The 22,794-nt window shown below is 44.0% G+C and overlaps 1 protein-coding gene across 1 annotated transcript in view; it reads right to left on the bottom strand.

The window, feature by feature from the left end:
* PGM2 (phosphoglucomutase 2) overlaps positions 1–22,794 on the bottom strand; it is a 936,504-nt gene that overhangs the window by 896,065 nt on the left and 17,645 nt on the right. Inside the window, exon 2 of the mRNA XM_069631820.1 lies at positions 17,389–17,556. Within this exon, the coding sequence (XP_069487921.1) occupies positions 17,389–17,556 (168 nt within the window). The remainder of the gene's footprint in view (positions 1–17,388; positions 17,557–22,794) is intronic.

Genomic DNA, 22,794 nt, shown 5'->3' on the forward strand with positions numbered 1-22,794 from the left:
CTGCATTTCGGGTCCTGCCGCTTCCTGGCATCTCCGGACCCCGGCCCCTATGGGGAAAAAAGACAAAGACATTGAATGAGCGAATGCAAAGACATTACCTGAGCGCTCATCCAGAACTGTTTCACTTCGGGTCGGTGTCCAGTCAACTTGTCGACAACAAACTGGTCGACTGCAATTTGGTCGACACCATTTGGTCGAATGCCAAATGGTCGAATTTTTTTTTTATATATATATATATATATATATATATATATATATATATATGTGTTTTGTGGGTTTTCGTGGTGGGGAAAAAAAATAAAAAAGAAAAAAAAGGGGGTTGGGGGGGACCCCCCCAAAAAAAACCAAAAAATGGGTAAAAAAAAAAAAAAAAATTCGACCATTTGGCATTCGACCAAATGGTGTCGACCAAATTGTCTGTCGACCAAATGTTTTCGACCATTTGACTGGTAACCCTTCGGGTCGGCGCCATATCTCCGGCACTCCGAACCCCGGCCCCTAAGGGGAAAAAGACATAAGCATTAGCGCTTGCTGCAATTAGACAACGAACATTATTATTAAGTTTGAACTTTTGAACAGAACTTTTACAGCGCCTTACCTGAACAGTCAAGCTTACCTGAACTCCCATCAATCCTCAATCCAGTGAAGTAACTGGGTTTCAACGCGCCCCTGCATCAGAAGCAGGATGAGAGCTCATCCTTCCAAACCCTAAGGTGAGGCTTCACGGGGAATCGTGGAGGAGGTATTGTGGAGGGTTGGAAGGGAGTGGGAGGCTTGAGCATTGTTCCACAGTTGGTAATACTCCCTTTTCATGCACAGGAGGGTATCCAACGAGTCAGGGAAGCCAGAATAGAGGGGCCCTTCCTGTCCATCTTCAGAGTTCTGCGCCTTCGACGCCGCGCCTCCGTGGGAACCAGGTGAGCGTTACACCACCTCTTTGTCCCTTCTCGAAGACCTCTTCAACCTTGGTTGTCTCTTCTCCTCTCTTTTTGTGCTTCCCTGCGACATGCTGAATGCTGCTGGAAGCAAACCCAGACCCCTTCAGATCTCGCTGCTTTATCAGCACTTCACACTTCTTACAATACTTCTTTACTAGCTGCTAAAAAATGTTACTTTTCTTCACCAACGTGCTCGCTTTCCCACTGCCTGCCTCCTTTCCCAGATCATAAACCGCATGCTCCATCCACCTTCACCGGGTGCTTTAATCACATCTACAATATTTCTCTGCTGATTTCTATACTTCCAAAGTCTCTTCTCTACATACTTCCTTCTCCTCTGCTCCCCATCCTCTGCCCCCTTACCAAGCTCCTGACTCTGTATCCTCCTCAGCCCCCTCACTCTCAGCTTTTTCTCCCCTCTCTGCCTTTGATACTGCCTCTATTCTTGTCCATCCCCAGCCTGCGGCTTTCCCTCTTGACCCAGTTCCCTCTATTTATCCCTCTCTCATTCCACACCAAACCGTACTTAGGCATTCTGCTAACTTTCTGATTTTATTTAAACATGCTGCTTTCATTCCAAATCTTAATAAACCATCCCTGGAGCCCTCATCACCATCTAATTTCCATCCAATCTCTCTGCTTCTCTTTCTTTCTAAACTCTTAGAAAGAGCATCATACTCCCAAATCTTCTAATTTCTCAATATCCATGCTCTACTGCTTCTGACTCAATCAGGATCCCAGATTGGTCACTGCACAGAAACTGCTTTTCATGTTACAAACTCTCTTCTTTACTCTCTGCATAATACATCTTCATTTATGGTCATTCTGCTTGACCTCTCAGCTGCATTTAATACCGATAATCGCCCTACACTTTTCCCTTTACTCTCACTTCCTTTGGATCTACTGACCCTATTATTCACTGGTTCATTTCCAGCTCTCACATCGCTCTGACTCAGTTTCCTGGGCTGGCCAAGGCTTGTCACGTTCCACGAGGTTCAGTGATTGGCCCTTTGCTCTTCTCCATCTTCACCATTCTGACTCATTGAGTATTTCAATCTATCATTTCATTTTATGCAGCCGACAACCAGATTTTCTTGTCTCTTACACCCTTGTGATGCTCTTCATTCTACAATCTGTGACTGCCTTTCCGCTGTCCAATCCTGTATGTCCTCTTCTTAGGTCTCAACCCCTCCAAAACTGAAGTTCTTTACTTTCCTCCTTACTCTCGGAAACCTTCTACTTTGCCCCCTTTGCTTTTCCCCTTCTCGTCCTCCAGCTCATAATCTTGGTGTACTTTTCGACTCAACACTCTTCTCACAACTCCTCATAAGCTCACACCTATCGTTTTCATCTATACAATATATTTTCTATTCATCCAGTTCTATCCTTCCACGCTACTAAACTTCTTACAACCGTTACTACTTTTTCCTGTCCCGATTACTGCTCTGAACTTCTCATGGGTCTTCCCTCGTGCCAACTCACCCCTCTCCGCTCTGTCTAAAACTCAGCTATTTCGCCTTCTCTTTTCTCTGCTCTTCTATTACCCCATCTCTCCAGTTCAGTCATCTTCTTTCTTCATTTGACTTCCAGATTAGTTTCCATTTTCTATCGATTGTCTTCAAGTGCTATCATGGCAGCACTATCATGGCATAGCCATTCCTTGCCTTGCAGCGCTCATCTCTCCCTACACTTCGACCCCTTCTGTCACAACATTTCCAGCTCTTAACTCTCAGCGAGCATCCCTGTGCCTCTTCTTCCCTCGCTCCTAAAACCATAGAACTCTCTCCCCCTTATGCTCTTTTTCCCTACACATCTTCTGCACCAATCTAAAAGCTCATCTTCTCTCCGCCTCCATCATCCCAATTACTCATGGCTTTCGACTATTGCTTCTCTAACCATGGTATTGTTTTTTGTACCATATTTAAATTGATTTGTACAGCGCTTTGCCGAAAAGTGCTTTTTAACGCCCAATAAAATAATTTACATTGAGCGGAGGTGAAAGGGAATTCATTGCCCCTGGGATGAGAGGGAAGTGACCCTCCCCATCCCCTCCAAAAGAGATCCCACTTGCCCTGTCCCTTATGGAGGGTACCGAGTAGGTGGCTCACCGCCATAGTCGAAAGGGACTGGAACCCCTGGGGGAGAAGGGGAAAATTAATCACATAACCCTTGTATTGGAGCGCCTCCCTAGTTGACCCATGGAGAAATCGACTAAGGAAATCACATTTCTTGTTCCTTCCCTTCCCTATGCTCCACAGTAAAATCAAAAGGCTGTAGATATAGGAACCACCTCATTACCCTGGTGTAGGAGTCCTTCTTCAAGCATATCCATGTGGGGGCGGGGGGGATGATGGTAATGAGGCGAAACGTCCTCCCTGTAAAGTAGTACCGCAGACTGTTAACAGCCAATTGAATAGCCAAGGCCTCCAATTCTTCAATTGCATAAGCCTATTTGCGAGCTAACAGCTTCCTACTGTTGTACAGGTCTGGATGCTCTTGGCCATCGTGCAACTACAATAGGACAACGGCCAGGCTGACATGGGCATCTTCAATATAGGTTCATCACATAGAATTTGTTTTAAGCCATCAAAATGCTCTTGGTCACGCCAAGTCCAGATAAGCTTATTTGGATGAGAGTTCTTCAACTCACCGGCGGCGATGGACGCCAAAGTTAGGTGGTAGCCGGCTAATCCAACAAAGGTGTGGGAATCAAGCAGTACAACTACTGACACTGACCCTAAACAGAAGCACACCCTATCCCCGTCAGGGGGTGTGGTCTGCAGGTCTGTGGTGGTGTTCCACATATCTAAAAGGAAAGAGGAGAATGACTATCCCTCTACTACAGCAATGATTACTGTTATCCATTTAAGAAACACTCAACAGCCCTAAATAGGGGACCAAAAATGTGCCTCCCTTTATCGGCCTGTCTACATTCCAGAGGGGAATTTCTTGTGTTTTAAAAATCCTTTTATTCACCCACAGAGCAATATGTACAAGAGATGCACTGCTGGTGCTACTTGTTTAAAACTCACAGGAGGGGAGTCATATTTGTAAGGCTCGATGTACCAACCAAAAAGCAGAGTACTGACTTAAAGTATCCCTACTGCTCAAAGGATATCAGAGCAGACGGTGGGTCGACCGGTTTCAATGACTTTGGTTGCTCATGTCATCATCTTCAGGACAAGTAGGTTGAAAACGAGATATTGATCCCTGCGATCCATGGTTCAATGTTTTTGGAATCAGGCCTCCCAACTATGGCTATGAATGCCAAATAGGATCTTAACGCTGTATCCATCAGTCTTTCAAAAGGAAGCCCAGGCACCATGCAGGCAAAAGGGGAGGACAGTAAAGTGAAACAGTCCCTAAGGTGTGGAAAAGACTACATTTGCCTTGCTGGAGGGATTAAGAGGCACCTGCCAATAACCTTTGGTGAGGTCTAAAGTGGTGATGTATTTAGCATTCCCCAGCCTCTCTATCAGCTTGTCAATCTGTAGAATGGGATAGTTATCGAAGACCAAGATGGAATTTAGTCTTCATAAATCAATACAAAAACATCAAGACAAGTATGGCTTTGCGACAAGCACAATTGGGGAAGATCAGGGATTCTCCGAGGGCTGCATCACTCCTAGTGTTAGTATTTCAGTGAACTTGTCTGCTTCTCTGTCTCACTTTCCTGCTTATCTCTGGATGCGATAAGACTTGCGCACCTCAGGATGCGATAAGGATTGAAGTTTACAGTTTTGCCAGGAAGGGTTCATGTATGACAAAAAATGTTTGACCCTCCCGGGTTCTTCAGAAACAACATCTGTGATTTGGTCAATTTGGGTTACATTCTCAGGGATCAGGTTAAAGCCGGTTTCCTGCTCTACAAAGAGGGTCGCCATTGGGACCATAATCTGTTCAAATGAGTCGGCTTTCCAGATCTTTAAAAGATCTGTGGTAGACTTGTATTTTCCATCGCCTGTCAGGTTGGGAAATGAGGCAATTAAGGGGTCCCTTCTTTTCAAGCACTTTGTAAGGGCCATGCCACCTACAGCCCATCTTATTGTCGGAGGTGGAGAACCAACAATTCATGCCCCACCGAAAAAGATAAGGTCACTGCCTGCCTATCATAGATGCATTTCTAGTGTTCCTGTGATCAAAAGTTGTTGGCTCACAATTTCCCCTTACTGCCTTCATGTGGGATTTCAGTTTATGGGCGGTTAAGGCTATGGTTAACAGCTCCCATATAGCCGTTGGGGAGTACCCCAAAGAGGAATGAGGAGTTTTTCTGATTGCAAAAAGGGCCCTGGGTATCATCAGATGCCAATTTCTACGATCTGTTACTACCAGTTTGCGCAACATCCATTTCAGTGGTCCGACTGAAACATTCCACTAGCTCATCCATGTGTGGGTGATAACCAGACGCTTGCAACGCTTTTATATTCAAGCACCTCCTTCACCTCTTGTATCAGGCAGGACATAAATTTCATACCCTGGTTGGTAAGGATTTCTTTTGGGAATCTGACTCAGGAAAGAATGGAATAAAGTGTTTAGGAATTTGCTGACTAGTGTTGGTTTGTCGTAGTCTCGCATAATCTAGGGTGACCAATATATACTTTATTCCCTAACTTAGTAGGGTAATTCGATCCATCTATGTCCATTGCAATTCTCGATAAAAGTACCTCAAATACAGGCAATGGTTGTAAGGGGGCTTTTTGGCAAGAGATCACAATTGGCTACATAACTCTTAACATCAGCGTATACGCCTGGCCAATAAAATGTGTTAAGCGCTTGATCTCGAGTCCTAATCACTCCTTGGTGACCTGCCATTAAAGGGGTAGTGCTCTCAAAAATATTATTGGCTAAAAAGATGGCCCATAATCAAAAATATATATAACAAATATTTTTAAACAAAGTCCCTATGTAAGGTTTTGAACAAATGAAGCTCAAACTCAAAAATATGAAGCACTAGGAGGCATCCATTTTGTGAAATGGATGAGCCTCCTGTGCTCCCCTTTCGGCACTAATGAAGCAAAAGACAGCCAGCTATAAACAAAAGCTACCACTGGGTGGCTTTTGCTTCATTGGTGCCAGAGACCAGAGAATGCAGGCAGGAAAGTTGCACTGCAAATATAAAAGCTGTCATTTTCTTTCTAAGGGCTGGAGGAGCCCGGAAAACTTAGAAAAAAAACACAGCTTTTTTAAAAAAAATTATTTGTATTGATTTTTCAACATACAAATGCATAACGTACAACATTACATAAGAATTCATTCTCTTCACAATTCATTCCCCCCTTCATTACATATTTAACTCTTTGATATCATAAATTGATCCAAACTTCCTAAATTCATGATTCAACGCTAATTGATTAGGAGGAAGGTTAACCTTGAGGGGAAGCAAAACCGGAAGAAAGAATGGAATAAGCAAAAGTAAAAAAAAAAAAAAAAGAAGAAAAAAAAAAAAACTTAGGTCAGGTTGACAGGCTATAAATTCACCAGTTCAGCATTATGTATCAGGGATTCATAAAGTGCTTCAAAAGTTGCGGTTTAAAGAACATGTGTGCTCTGTCTGAAACATAGTCCAGAAATGTGCTCCAAGTCTTTTTAAATTTTGAAAGCTTCCCTTCAAGCATGGCTGTGAGTTTTTCTAGGCCCAGCCATTCCCACACTTTTATCCACCAATAAGCTATTTGCAGGCCTTCTTTCATTTTCCAAAACCAGGCTCTTGTGATACGGGCGGCAATAAGCATTTGTGCGATCAGAGCCGCCTTATGTCCTGTCATTGGGAAAGTCCCATCTTCCGGCGCATCCCCCAACAGCAACACTCTTGGGTCCATGGGAGCAGAGAGCCTGTAACCTCTAATTTTTGACCTCACCTCCAACCAACAAGTTTGAATAACTGGCCCACCACATGTGAGCCAGATCCTACCCCCCGCCCCCACGGTCCCCACATCCATGCCAACATGCATCTGGGTATCCTGAGTTCATTGTATGGAGTCTACTTGGAGGTAAATACCACCTAAAACAGACTTTAATGGCGTTCTCCTTCACTATCGCACAACGCAAACACTTCTGAGCCCTATGCCAGATCCGTTGCCTGGACTTTCCAGCCCTAGTTCCCTCTCCCAAGCTTGCATGCAAGGGAGTTTCTCCTCTAATGGAGCTTTCTTCAGAAGCCGATAACACAAGGCTCTTCTATGCGATTGTTGCCCCTCGAGGATTTTAAGTTCTATACCAACCGGGACGCTCGTAGCAGCTTGACGCGGGAGAATCTACATCAGAGGTGGGGGGGGGGGGGGGTCCTATAAGCTGTGTAACACTCCACGTCTTCTCCCACTGGAAATAAGGGCCCATATCCCTCTGCATCAGCCCAAGATGTTTGCTTAAGCTGAGTAGCGGGGTAACTCAATTCCTTTTCCTTAAGGAAGGCTTGCTTGGCAGGGTTGTGGGGGGGAGACTGGAGCAGACCCACCCAGATAAGCATTCAAGGGATATCCTCCACCGGGTGGAGTAGTCTCTCCGCCGCAGATAAAAGTCTTGGGCTCCCTATACTCATTGGTCGTCCACACTCCAAAAGTAGCAATACGGATCCAATGTCCAACGGGTACAAGTACCCACGCCCCCCACTTTGCCCCCTAAACATGGAGGAATCTCAATCCATGAAGAAATACATGGCAGCCTTACTTGAGGAAAGAAGGGATTTCAGAGCAGACATCAATAAAAGGCTTGATAAGAAATTGGACAACATGGATGACAGAATTCAGGGATTGGAGGCAAATCAAACCTCGATTGACATTTTAGAAACCCAAATTGACAAGAGAATTTTGGAGCTGGAAAGGAGGGAAGAGCAATGTGCATTGAAAGTGAACAATTTTGAGAACCGCGAATGCCGATGTAACCGAAGATTCTTCAATTTTCCAGAAAGAGATGGTGAAATGCAAAGTGACATAATCAAATCAATAAATTACGTGATTGAGAAGCTATTTAAATGATGACAATGCGACCGTTTCCACCGTCGACAGGGCGGGAGGAGGTTCCAGAGGCCCCCGGCCAGTGCTTGCTAAATTCCACTACTACACTGAGAAAACAAAAATATTGGACATAGCAAGCTAGAAGGGCCCAGAGGAATGGGAAGCGTCACCAATCACCATTTTCCAGGACTTATCAGCTTTTACCCTAACCAGGAGGAGGCTCTGTGGCCCCCTAACGAGATGGCTCAACTCCAAGGGAGTAAGATACAGATTTGGTTTTCCCTTCTAGCTGGTCTTTGAATTTGACGGGTTCAAATACAGACTTATAACGGAAGAAGACTGTCAGGCTGAGAGGTCCTGTATCCGCGGACGCTGCTGAACCCCCGACAATCCCCCTGAGATGTATTTCCCAGAACTAGTTTTCAATACAGCTCTGTAAACTACACCCCAAAGGGAAAGGGGGAATGGGACAACAAAACAACACCAGGCGGACTGCGTCAAGGCTAATCAGTGCTGAACCTGCAGAGGATAAAGAATAACATATACACTTCCTTAATTCACTTACTTAACCTTATGAATGGGAAGACATTAATCCTTAACTAATAATTGAGAATCCTACCTGGTTCTTCTCTTGAAATTTCTTAGAGAAGCGGTTAAGAAGCTGAAAATCTCTCTTACTTGCGATATTTGAAATTCCCAGCAACTTCTTACATTAGGCAACACTGGAAGTCTTAGTTCTTTGTTTGTCTTTTTTCCAACATGCACTGGTAGTTCAATTAGATTGTCTTTAAAATGTTCTTTCTTGACATTTCAAAACTTTTCAAACTATTTATAATTTTCTTGAGTCTTTAAATCCTTGAAGAAAGAGGAAACACGTGCTAACTGCACACGCAGGTTATTTCCATTAAAATTATCGATGAACTTCACATAGAAATCTTCCTGGTTGAAGAACACGCGCAAACGGATGAAGACGCGCGATCAAAATAATCCACACGCGCAAAAAAATCACACGCGCAATAGTTCACACGCGCAATAATTCACACGCGCAATAGTCCACACGCGCAATAATGTTCTCCTGCGAGAAACGCGAAATAAGAACACCCGCGCTATTGAGTTCAAACGCAACGAAGTGATTCTCACGCGCAAAATCACTCGCGATGGAAAAAACACACGCGCACTCACATGGCACGCGACGAACAGATTCTCGCGCTTTGTACACCCGTGCTAAACATCACACGCGCTTTGTATTTCACACGCGCTTAGTATTTCACACGCGCTTAGTATTTCACACGCGCTAAAAATCACACGCGCTTTGTATTTCACACGCGCTTAGTATTTCACACGCGCTTTGTACACCCGCGCTAAAAATCACACGCGCTTAGTATTTCACACGCGCTTTGTATTTCACACGCGCTTTGTATTTCACACGCGCTTTGTATTTCACACGCACTTTGTAGTTCTCACGCAGCGTACAGCTTTTCGCGCAAAGGATCACCCGCGCAATAAAACACACGCGCGTTTAAAATGGCACGAGACCAACCTCTACTCGCGCTCGGAATACACACGCTAGAAAGCACGCGCTCACTTGAATACGCACGCGACAGTCAAAATCTCGCGCTAAGGAACACTGCACTAGAAACACAAGCGCACTCCGATATTTCAATAGTTTTAGTAGAAACACTACTTTTAACGAATTTTCAAGGAGAATGTTATTAAGATGAACAGATTTACAGTAGAAATAAAGTCACTTATCTCCTGAGCGAATTCACAAAGATTTCCTGCTTTTCCTATCTTCAAAACGAATTCCTGCCAGCTGAAGACTTCTCCTGAACCCCCAAGAAAGTAGCCGCTCAACTGCTGAGATCTGAAGGATAAAATCCACCAGGCCTAATACTAAAGCAGGAGCAGCCACTGAACACGTCCTCTCAGATGGGGTTTTGATGATGAAAGGCACAGAGTGACAGTTTAGAATGTTCATTGTTGTTCAGCATTGTCTTCTAGCCAATCAGAGCTGTCACTGTGAGGCTCCATCTTGCCTTGGGTCAGAACCAGGATTCTGAATCAACAAGTTAAGGCCTAACCAACTATAATGGAAAACTTCCCACCCACACAAAGCTAATCTGAAAAGGATAATAATAAAAAGGAAACTTGAATAAGAGAAGGAAACCTGACAAAGACATTAACAGAGCTACACAGGATATTCTTGGGAAGGCAGCTCCGGGGCACTCGCAGAGCGCCCATGAGGAATCTCTGAGCAGAACTTTGAAGATCAAAGGTCCGGCAGATAGACGCAGAGTCAGAGGTGAACGAAAATTCAAGAAACTGAATCCAGCATTCCCCCTCCCCAAGTAATCAGGAGGGGTAAGGAGTTGACACTGCCAGCACAGTGAAGTGGTACTGGGAAGCGCTTGGTAGCCCCAGTTGGTGTGCAGCGACGATCTTGGTCGCTTCTTGCAGCGAGAGCCAAATATGGCCTAACTGGTTTCGTAAGGTGGAGGGGTCGCTCTGGCCTCTTGCGTGTGATCAGTTCTTTCTTTTTTTTCCTATGGGCAACATAAAATACGTTTTATGCTTCCTTTACCTTGTTCAAATAACAGGGGTTGCAGGTCGATGGATCAATGGGTGCGGGGGGGCTTAGTGAGGGGGTGCTTGCTCAGAGGTATCATTATGATGAGTGGAAGCCCGTGAGTGAGACTGCTCTTGGCGGTTTGGCCCAGCGATGTTTTGAATGTCGCCAGGAGTCCAGACGCCTGGGTGGGTGGGGTTGTGGAGGGAGAAGTTGGAGATGTTATTGTTTATTCAGGGAGGTACAAGTTTCTTCATAAGATTCACATTATTCTATGGAGATTCGGGAACTATAGGCACAATAGCGATGGGTTTAAGGCTCAAGCTTTGATCCTGGACCATGCTAAGCAGTGGAGACTCATTGGAGACTTAACGGGACAAAATGTTTAGTATGGGTAATTCTATGGCAATGGGTTCACTGAATGACAGAGGTTTAAATTCCCAGAACAAGAGATCTTTAACGATTTGTGAGTTTAACTGCTTGAAGTTAGGGATTATGTTCCTACAAGAGACACACTGGCAGAGGGGGAAGGAAACCAACTCTGAAGGCGAGGTCAATTGATGAGGTATACTTGGCTTCCAACTCCTCAAAAAAACAAGGTCTGGCAATCATAGTGGCCAGTAAAAGTAAAGCAAAGGTATATGGAGAAGGGGGAGCAAGCCGATAGAATTTTAGCCTGGAGATTGAGGGAACAAAAACTCTAGAAGAGTTGCAGCGATTCACCCAACGGGAGGAATTAAACAATTCGATGATGCTCGGATAGTAAAGCAATTCCACGCTTATTATGAAACCCTCTATAAAATGGAATACGAAGGAGAAGGATCTCATATTGACGAGTTACTGGACTCGCTCACAATCCCACGTTGTTCCCAAGATAAAATAGGAGGTTCTGGAGGCCACTATCACTGAAGAGGAAATAATTGCCACGATTGGTAAAAAGAAGAGGGGGGGTACACAACACCAGGGAATTATGGATTGAAAGTTCGATTCTACAAGAAGTTCCGGTCCACTTTAGCTCCTTTTATGGCCAAACAGTTTAACAATGTATTGGAAACTGGGGTGCTCCCGAGCTCTATGCTCTCGGCCCTAATAATAGTCATCCCTAAGGAAGGTAAAGAGCCATCCCAAAGCCAATTGTACCGCCGTATTTCTCTGTTAAACACTGATTTTAAGTTCTTGGCAAAAGTGCTCGCCAATAGACTCCACCCTCTGATGCCCTCCATAATACACAGAGATCAGGTGAGATTTATCCTGGGCAGCCAAGAGTCAGATAAAATAAGAAAAACAATTAATGCATGAGGCACAACACCGGGGCCTGAATGCATACCTGGTTTCCATACACTCCCGAGAAAGCTTTCGACTGGGTGGAGTGGGCATATATGGGAAGGGTGTTGCAAAAGATGGGGTTGGGACATAATTTCAGGCAATGGATCTCTGCCCTGTATAATGGTCCAATGGCAAGGGTTGCAGTGAGTGGGGTAGTCTCAGCATCTTTTCATCTCTCTAGAGAGGGACAAGGCAGGGTTGTCCAATCTCCCCCTTCCTAAATGCAATGATGATGGAACCGCTGGCTATCACAATTAGGAAAAGATCCAGAGATTAGGGGAATCCAATTTGGGTCATCAATTTAAAACTCTCCCTATTCGCGGATGGCATACTATGCTACTTAACAGAGGTGGATAAATCCCTACCGGAGCTTCGTAAACAAATTAAGGCTTTTGGTAATTTCTTTGGTCTGAAAATAAATGATCAAAATCAAAACGTAATGCCGATTGGGGGTGACGACCTGGAATCTAGAGGTAAAAGACACTTTTGTGGGATGAGAGTTGAGAACTCAGCCACAGCGTACTTAGGGATTACCCTACCCAGAAATCTTTCGAAGCTGGTGGAGATGAACCTCAACCCGATGGTGGAGCAGATGGGCCTTCTTAAGTGGTTTGGATGAATGGCGTCAATGAAAATGAATGTTCTGCGCTGGTTACTTTACTTATTCACAGCTCTTCCTAAGGCTCCCCCAGAACCTTTTTTTGCCAAATTGAATGCTATGATAAATATATTTAGCTGGAAAGGGAAGAAACCCAGAATTAAAAGATCCAGCCTAACGCCAACTAGAGAGTTTGGGGGCTTCGAACTCCTTGACTTTCCATTAAACCACAAGGCAGCCCAGATGCGGGTCATGATGGAACACCCGAAGGATGATCCAAGTACATATTTGTCATATCGACTTTCTCTCCTCATAGCCCTCCCTGTTCAGTTCGCTATGGGGGGGGCTCGCTAGACATTGGAAGTAGGGGTTTCTGCCATTCACAAACATGGTCTGGCAGGGGGCTGGAAAGAGCGGGGCAACTGCTGACTGAGGGTTAATTAATAGAATATGGACCCCTGACTGAGATTCTTGGAGCAGGCACGCTGAGTGCGTTAAGGGTGCCTAAGGGTGTTCTGTCAGACCCAAAATGGCACACCAAAGTCGTGCATCCCCTTACTCCTTTTGGACAAGTCATTAATGAAGCAGCCTCTAGAAAGGGAGTGCTTCCTGAGTTATACAAGGTGATGGTCATGTCAGACTTAGAAGGGTGACAGAACCTCAGGAGTCTCTGGGTGGAACTGACCGGGAGAGGAATTGCAGACAGTACCTGGAATAGGATATTTAAACTCATGTTAAGTGGCAACCTATATACTTCAGCAATGGAACACAACTTTAAAATACTTCACCCGTAGCACCACCTCCCCTGAGGTTGTACAAAATGTTAATGGGGAGCCTCGCCTCAATGCCCCAGGGAATGTGGCCAACTGGGCTTGTGGTGCCACATGTGGTGGGTATGCCCTGAAATAAAGGTTTACTGGTGCAAAGTTCTTAGTTGGATCAAAGACACAGTAGGGATAGCCCCCGACCTAGACCCTCCTGCAGGTCCTACTGGGCGTTCCAGGCAAAGATAGTAACAAATCTAGATTTCGTGAACTAAGTGAAGCCATGTTGAGAGCGGGAGGGTGGGCGTTGCCCAGAAGTGGAAGGATAAATCCACACCCTCCAAAAAAGAAAGAGTGGATGTATAAAGTTTGGGACATATTCACATATGAAAAACTGTCAGCAATGGTTAATGATTGTGTTGAATCATTTCTTCTGAAATTGGGGTAGTGACGGCGCAGGGCGTCATCTCCCGACAGCCTATTCTTTTTGAAGTGTAATGTTATTATTGTTTTTTTTAACAATGTGATAGGTCCTGGAACCTTGCCGCTGAGAATTTATGAGCTGTAACCTTATGTATTTGATTTATTATCCAGACAAGTAGAATGTGAAGTGTTACTTGGGGACGAGGGGGGACGACAAGTAAAGGAAATTTCAGGGGTTATACTTGTACTCCAAATCGTATGTTTTCTGAAGAAAATGTTAATCAATACTAAAGTTAAATAAAATAAAAAATAGGAATATTTGTAATGACTATACAAAACAAATCAATAGTGGACTAAATCACCATGGTACTATTCACAATACAGATGGACAATTTTTCCTACTGTCCATCTGTATTGTAAATAGTACCATGGTGATTTATTCCACCATTGATTCGTTTTGTATTGTTATTACAACTATTCCTTATTTGTTTTGTAACATTCTCTAGACTATTTTCAGTGTAATACAATTGAATCAATAACCACCACTGGCATTGCTCTGGGGAGCATTAAATTGAATGCAAATCAGTCTTAGTCCTGCCAATAGCGTGAGCCGTTCTGTTGGAACTGCTAGTCTACAAAACCTAAAAATGGCTGAGGAGGCTTGTGCTCCAGTGCAGCTAGGATATGCCCAAGCAGTTGAGAATGAACTGCACCTTTTGAATATGAATATTTAACTGACAAACATGGCATTTTTCTGTGAAGATTTCTCGATTGGCCCTTCTAATTCACTTGGCTGCAGTGGTATCTTATTTTCAGGAAAGCAAAAATTCACATACAGCATTTCCCCAGAGACAGACCAAGGGCCTGCCAACATCAATCTCATGAGAAGGAAGGGTAGAGGAGACCTCAATATAGAACAATTTACTGTTCTCATGGTGAGGGTCTCTGCATTCTATGGAGAGCAAATTCACAGTCTATGAGGTGTGAGCAGTGCTCCAGATAGGAGTTGAAAACTGGGAGTATTTTATGCCCTATTTCGTAAAGTTGGGAGAAAAATGATTTTTCAGGGAGTAAAAATGTAAGTCCAATTCTCAATGGGAGTATTTTTTATAAGCATGTAAAAATGTTTTTACTGGAAAAAACGGAAATGTTTTTGTGATAATTATGTCTTTGCGCCTAGTTATTCATGCACATTAAAAGATACGCGTTTACTTATTTCGATCAGGCAGTTATAATAGTAGTTTCTTCCGGTAGTAGTACATGCACTACTGGTCCAAACAGATCTATGGATCAAAACAGGGGCACAATGTTCTATGTGTGTTTCCTATTTTTTGTTGGCAGTATTTTTACTCCCCATTTATTTGGGGAGAATTTGCCAATTTTTAGGAAGTAAAAGTGCCCAATATTCCCCTTATCTTTAGGGCTGGGTGCGAGGCCAGAAGGATTAGAAGACAGTCGTATCATGTGTCTGAAGTATGCAGCACCCAGTGTGTTTTGCACCATCCCTACAACATAGGGAGATATTTGCATCTGGCCTACATGGAACACCCAAGGTTCCTCTTTACCAAAGCTCTCTTCTGAGACAAAACACCTAATCTTTCCCTAAATCCCAAAGGAAGGTAAAAGGGTGCTTGTCAGGATGCCATGATGGCACAACATAAATGAAGTCCACTGTCCACAAATCCTATTCTCTCCCCCTACTCTTCAAAAGAAAAACTGCTTCTGATCACCAACACCTGTGTCTCTTTACCATAGGCCCTCGTCTAGGTTCACGGTCCTCAGTCTCCCCGCCTCCCCACCACTCTGGAGTTTCTTTGATTCTGTTCCCACATCAGGGCTTGTCTCAGTCTCTCCCACCAATCGGGTTCCTTGGTGCTCTCCCCACCCCAGGGCTTGTCTTCTGTTTGTGTTTTTTTTTTTCTCTCCCCCTCACTCCAGGACTTTCTTCTTTCCCTCTCCTCTTTCTAGGGCTTCTTGCACTGGGGCTTTGTGGTGTTCTCCCCGCTCTGGCACTTCTCTCACCGTAACACCCACCTCCCGTCCCATGGGAGCCACCACATACTGGTTTGTGACGGGAAACTGGTGCGGTCTGAGCGGCGCTCCTCCCTCTACAAATTTGTTTACGTGGCTCCCCTGCTGGAGTTTGCATTTGCCGGCGATTCCTCTTCCTATTCATCCTCTCTGCATCGAGACGAGGGAGCGGGTTCTCCGAGTGCCCTTTATTCCTCTGTGCTCGCGCTCCTTTTGCAATGCTGGCCGTGTCTCACCACGCTTCTGGGAGGCACTTCTGTGTTCTGGGCAGGGCTGCACACCGGCCTGGGATGCCTCTTGTGGCATTCGCCTTCTCCCGTCAGTCACAATCTCTGTTTTTACTGCGACTTCCTTAAACTCTACAGACTTCACAGATTCCTCTTTTTAATTGGTCCCTTCACTGCAGTGCCTACGGGAGGCAGTTCTTCCCACTTTTCTAAGGCTTCCCATAAAGATTGAGTAAAACATGGGTCAGAAGCCATGCTAGCCATTAAAGGGGTCCTATCATTATCATACCCCTTAATTTCTACATACCTCACAAAGTTGCTAGTGTCTGTGGAAAAAGAGATGGAGACTAAAATATTGGGGTTTTCCTGTCCTATGTGAGAAAGTTACCTCCAAAGGGACCCTGCTTAGCCTGTCCCCTAGCGGGAGTTAAGCATGGCAGGTTCATCCCCTAGTTCCAAACGGTGCAGCTCCTCCTTGTGGAGAGGTGACAAAGGTGTGGATTTGTCACACTTTCTTCTGGATCATTTCAGCTTATTTCTGTGGCCAACCTTTATCTTGTCGCATGACTCTTTAAGGGCTTTTATTTCGATTCCTTGCATTACTTCCTAAAAAAATAAAATACAAATGCATGTACATTGCTGTGGCTAATGAAAACAAATACTGCATGCATCCTTGAGAGGGAATGGCACTAATACAATGTAAGGAACCTAGCTAGGAAACTCAGAAAGTATGTGTGCCTAAGGTTCATGCCGACAGTGATACGGATTGTCTGCTCTACTTAAAAATATCAGGTTTTTACAAAGAAGCTAATGTCAGATTCCTCCCCACTGCAAGCACTGTAATAATTCAGACAGCAAGATGGGACATGACGATTTCTCATGTGTTTCATCCCTTGGACAAGTAGATTTAACAAAAGAATTCCACACCCATGTAACCGGCTAGTGTTGGAATATGATAATTCATTAAATAATGCTACATTTGTTTGAAAAGTACTGATAAATCCACCCAATTGACCCTTCAGTCTTGATGCCAACTATAACCGTCTAATCAGCGCTCAGACTATTGCTTTGTGCAAGAGCATAGTGATTTTAAATTGGACTTGGTGCCAAGGTTAGGAACACTGTTCTGTTATACCAAGGAAGGTTGAGGATGTCAATTGGTAACAGTAGTAACGAGATGCCTCAATGGTTGAAACTCAGCATATTTATGGAGGCCAAACAGAAAACCACTGAAATCAAGTACGGCAAATGACTAATTCAACAAAGCAGCACTCAGAAAAAAACGTAATGCATATTCAAAAAAAATAATAAATAAAAAAGAAATCACAAGACAATCTTAAAAAGTATGTTACAATAAAGAGCCAAGTTTCACTTTCTAATTGTTTGTGACTTTAAATAATTGGGAGAAAAAAAGAAAAGGTAAAAGGGTAGTATGCTTCCTTCCAATCCCTTAAAATAGATGTCAAATGTAGGCACTGTTCAAATAACGTGTACCAATGCTAGGTCATTTAAACAATTTAGTAATGATTTCAAGATAAACAGGCAAAAGTATAAAACCATACCTGAGATGTTTGGATAATGGTCAAGTCATTCATGCGAGCGGTCCCTACTCCCATGGCTCCTCTGAGACCAGCTGTTCCGAACTCCATCCTAGATCCAAACGCTGCAGTTAATTCTTCAACATTCGCAGCTGCAACTAGTGCAGTCACAATTTCTAAAGTTTTAGGATTCTGTTGAAAGAAATAAAGATGAAACATATCTGGTGAAAGGGGCGTATAACACTTCGAATAGTTACTTTTAAGGCTTCTCTGCTCCCCTTTGTCTGAGGGTTGCCCCATTTACCTATACTGTCCTTTTTAGTCTGTCATAATTACTTACTAGTCAGTCACTGTTTCTCTTGCCATACCCTTGTGCTTGCCACCAACGCCTTTCTCATTTGAACCTTCCTGTGGTTTCTTTTGCCATTGTTTTATCCTCCTTCCCTCAACCCAACAATGTCTTTTCACTTCCACATGCACATTGCCAATATTGTGTTAAAGCGCTTCCCATTTCCAACACATAAGCCTTCCCTCTTCAGATAAACTCTGCTGCCTATCCATTGACTTATCTGGCCCAGATATGATCCCTGTGTAATAAAAATGCAAGACCAGTGCGGTATGAAGGAACACACTTCAGCTGCAAGAGTAGCACTATAGCACTATAAAAGGGGAGTGGGGTTCTTTCTAATATCTGCAAAATGAAAAGCTTAATAAAACTAATACATAAATCCTGGGGCACAGGTAAGTACAATCAAACTTAGTGGTAAAATAAAGTGCGGTAAACAGGCCCCAAAATCTTGCTTCTGCTTTAAAAGTGTGCAAGCATTTTGTTTGCGGCAAAGGCCGCTGCATCTGGTTCATTAGGACAGAGCATGCGTGCCCCGGCAAACCAGTCACAAAAGCACACAGAGGTTGTTATTTTTCTAGGTAAACTGATTAGAGCTTACAGGGTCTGCCAGTGAAAGAGGAATATATAACCATTTTATAATTCAAAATCATGTATGAAATATGATTTTCTAGTGAAGCCAGCAAGACCCACAGAATTGTCAAGTAGTATGTCCGTGGGTCAAGGCTCTGATGGTGTCACGGTGGGTAGCCGTTCTCATGAGAGTCAGGAAGAGGCAACATGGGCAGAATAATAAAAGTTCTGCTGGTTGTCCCAAATGTTTCAATCACATAATTTTGTGTTGTTTGAATTGGGGGGTGGATTGTGACATCATAAATCTATAATTGAGGGCAGTGTGGGGAGGTTCATGGACCCACTGATCAATCGCAATGTTTGTATCCCTATATGCTTACAAAAAGCGAGGTCCAGTCATTTTTGTTTGAAGAGATTTTTTCTATGTTGCACGATCACAAATGCTAATTATTTTGCTTTCTAGAAGTGTTTTCATTTCGAGGGCGCTTCTTTGATAGCGCCTTTTCATGCGGTTCTGTTCCGCGTTCTGTTTGAATTTGCGGTCCCAGCTGGGTCTGGGGCCCTGATTAAAATTGCATTACTTCTTGCACCGGTGTACCCCCCTTTTTGACTACTTTTGTAATTTATTCTTACGTGGCGACCCCCGACACCTGCATGCACAAGATATTCTCAGTGGAAGGAGCATGTAATAGTCTTAGAGAGGTCTGCATCTACACCACAACCTCACTGAAGGTCAAATTAAGTACAGATAAGGAGGTCTGCCAGTTAATGGGGTGGTAGTATTTTCTTGTTTAGACATGTACTACATGCGACTGCTTTTTTTAATTTGACCAATGCTGTGAAACGGCAGCAGTGCATATCCTGTTACTTTTAAATAGCCACAAAAACACTTATTTGTTCCTTTTACTCAAGGATGTATTCAATTATTTCTGGGAGATTAAATTACCTGCACGTGATTGAACGCTTGTGAAATCTAGATTTAGAATAAACAATTTGATACATAGCTTAGCACAATTACTTCTAGAACTGGGCATTTTTCCCCCAACTTACGTGCTGCTGCTTATTACTATTATTCTGCTTGATACATACTTCTATCCATTTGGATCAACATTGATGAATATGCCACCGAGCCCTTCATGCCCACTAACCATCTATCTCGGTGCACCCATGGGCCATTAGTTTTTAGAGGCCCTTGTCAATGCATCGTTTCCATTTCATGCAAAAAAGATTGATTCAGAACGTGTGCAACCAATTGACTAATAGGGTCCAAAGCTGGTTACATCCGTTCTTAAACTGAATGTAAAAATAACAATCTACAAGTGATGACAAGAGTGTGAAAAAGTACCTGAAGGGAGGTTATTGTAAATACAGAACCAGAGAAAAACACGAAAGCCAAGACTATTCTTGAAGAACTACAAACATTGATCTCAAAGACTATCCACAGAGAAATACTGTAAATAAAAAGCCTATTAGAAGAAAAAGAAAAGACCAGGCGAATACAAGACATTGGGCGTCATTAGGGGCCTGGCGGTAACCATGCCGGTGCTACCGGCGGCTAACAGCCGGACGATAAATATTTAACGGCGCCTGACTTCCCGGTGCCACCGGGAGATTACAACCCTGGTGGCCCGGAAAGTCAGGCGCTGATAAAATGTTGTTCTCCATTCCCATAGAGTCCAATAGGACTCTATGGGAATGAGGACATGGACGCACCGTCACCGTTTAACTGTGCTGGTGCTTCCGTGACGGGTCTGCCTACCGTGGCCGCTGTGCCCGGCAGGGTCAGACATGTCAGGCACGGTGGCTCTGGCAGGCAGACCTGTAATATGCCGGTCCAGAAACAATGGTGCCGGTAAGCGTACTGGCACCCTTGTTTCTAGACTGGCAAGGTCAGAATGAGGCCCATTCTCTTGAAATATTTAAGTTATTGGTAGGGTCAGATAGAGTTAGTTTGGACGACGGACATTTTTACTTTGGACTTCTTGTGACCAGCACCTTCAGGTTCCTTAGATGGGTAGGGTATTCCCTTTAGAGATAGGGAAAGTTAGGCCTTTTACTTTTAAGTTCAATAAAAGGTATTGAATCATGTCCTCCGCGTGTCTGACTCCTTCCGACCCGCCACAGTTCCTTATGTACCATATCCTACCAGTTGCAGAAGCTTCTCGCTCAACCCGTGAGGATAGCTCAGGGGCAACATGCTTGCCTTGGAAGCAAGACGACGCAGAGCAACACAAGTTCGATCCCCGGGTGCGCGCTTAGAAACCGCTGGGTATTAAGCGCGTTACAAATAGACTATCATATCATATATCATAACGATAAAGGCTTCAGATTTAAATGCTGCTGGTATTGGACGTCAGCCTATACCTCCCCCAGTTTCCAAATGTTCACTGTTACATTAGTTCCTACCTCTGTACATCATGATTTTCTACCCGGTCCTTCTGCACATGCACAGCTCCTGTGACTCGATCTGCTCTACAAAATGGTATTCATTCTACAGACAGTATTTACTTGGAGGTGCCGCACGTAGGGAATTGGAGTTTTTGGCTGTGTTCCAGGACACATACACTTTGAGGGGTGTTGAAGGAGAGGTGGCCCTTTTTGCACCCCCCTCACCTTTCCTGCAGTGAAAACACCATGTGTGAGCTAAGGAGGAAAACGCCCCACCCCCATGACATCCCTCTACATCTGCTAATATTAGTAAACAAACCAATAATCACACACCTATATCGAGGCCTAGTGACTCAATTTTGTGTTACACCAGATGCCATCAGAAATCACGTCTCTCCCCTGTCCAGAGCCTCGTACAGACAGCCAAGCCACAGCAGTCTCTTGTCAGCTCCGTGCGAGCCTTGTTCTCATGGAAGTCCAGCCATTCATTGCTGCAACGTTTAGTATCACTGTCAGATGAGCTCATTGCACTGTGTGAGACCAGAACAGGCCCCAGCTCATGTGCCCATCCATCTCCACTAATTTTCCCATGCTCCCTCAAACCCCACCCCGTCAGGCCTCGGTCCACTGGTCCCTTGCCCCCATACCCTTTGATACAGATACACATCTGGTCCCCTTCTAGGACAACGACCATAGACTTAATCCTGTGCATCAATATATTCTTCCTAAAACTAAAATATCCATATTTTTTCATGAGGCATCAGGTAGATCAAAACACACAGGGGGGAGAAGCCTGGGAATGGGGCCCTGTGTTTTATGAATCCCTAGGTGCAGGGGTTGGAATACCAGTAATCTGCCAGCATCTTCTAAAAGTACCCCTATTCATGCAATGCCTTTTATGATTGCCATTATTCTCATACTGTTAGATCCTGTTGTTTAGTTAGATATGTAACATTTCTAACCTTACCTTCACCACAGAGATGAGCCCAACTGACCCGTGTGTCACCAGACAAGCGAGGACACAGCAGCCAATCGCAGCCTGGCATCACCTATAGAGCAGGCTGTCCCATACGGGCCTACCAATCCACTGTGCCGTTTTGTACTGTATGTTATTTTTTCATCAGTAACAACAAGTTGGTTTATTATGTGCTGCTTGCGTATTTTTTGGCAGAGCTCTCTCAAGCAGCAGAGTTCTTTGCTTGCAATTTATATCTTATATAAATTTGTTATACTTGCAATTCTTCTGCTGGTCTCATTTCCTCGTGGGTGTTCATTATTTGGTCTTTTGGATATTACGTGCATGGTTGGGTATGAGCATTCAGGGCTAAACCACGTAACAGCCCTCCCTTGTTGCAACAGGGACTGGACTGCAGGACCACATTCTCCCTCCCACCCCTCATTATGGTCCACTCACATAAATGAGGTAGGACGCATGATAGACATAAAAACTGTGCATTACTCTGAAGTCAGCTAAACCGCTTCCCTGCGATCAACAATATGCCAGTTTGAAAGATGTAGAACATATACAGTCAAATATACATTTCACACCTGGAACTCCATCAGGGAAGAGAGTGGAACAGGACAGAGGGGTACATCTGTCTGCTTCAACAAAGAATTATTATACCAACACACAAACCATGAAATACCCAGATTCTGCCCATTAGGAAACTCGATAGGGAGACGTTACCCTTTGTGCAGGAACACATTTCTGTGAATTAATCTATTCTACACACCTTCGCTGTTGCCCCAAATCCTGCAACCATTTATTATGCATTCCGATTTCTTACAGAAGAAACCCATTTTACAATGGTAGATCTGTGCTCAGCATTTTTCTCTGCACCCATGAAACCGGGTAGTCACTGTTTGCCTTTAACTATAAATCATTGCATTATATAAGAAAACGAGTTTTGAGGTCTGTTTTGGAAGAGGTGGAAGACGCTAATTAAAAAGGTTATTTGGATTTATGCAAGTCCACCTCATAACAGGATATAATAATTGAGTCAATGTATCTCTTCACAACGCGGAAGTGAAGAATGTTCACAATGAAATGTTAATTAATTAAAGGATAGTTCCGGGACTTTTTTTTTATTGTCCCTACGGTTCGGCCATGTGTTTTTAAGCAT

This window comes from Ambystoma mexicanum, chromosome 6q, assembly GCF_040938575.1.
Source record: "Ambystoma mexicanum isolate Mex_15411 chromosome 6q, UKY_AmexF1_1, whole genome shotgun sequence".
NCBI lineage: Eukaryota > Metazoa > Chordata > Amphibia > Caudata > Ambystomatidae > Ambystoma > Ambystoma mexicanum.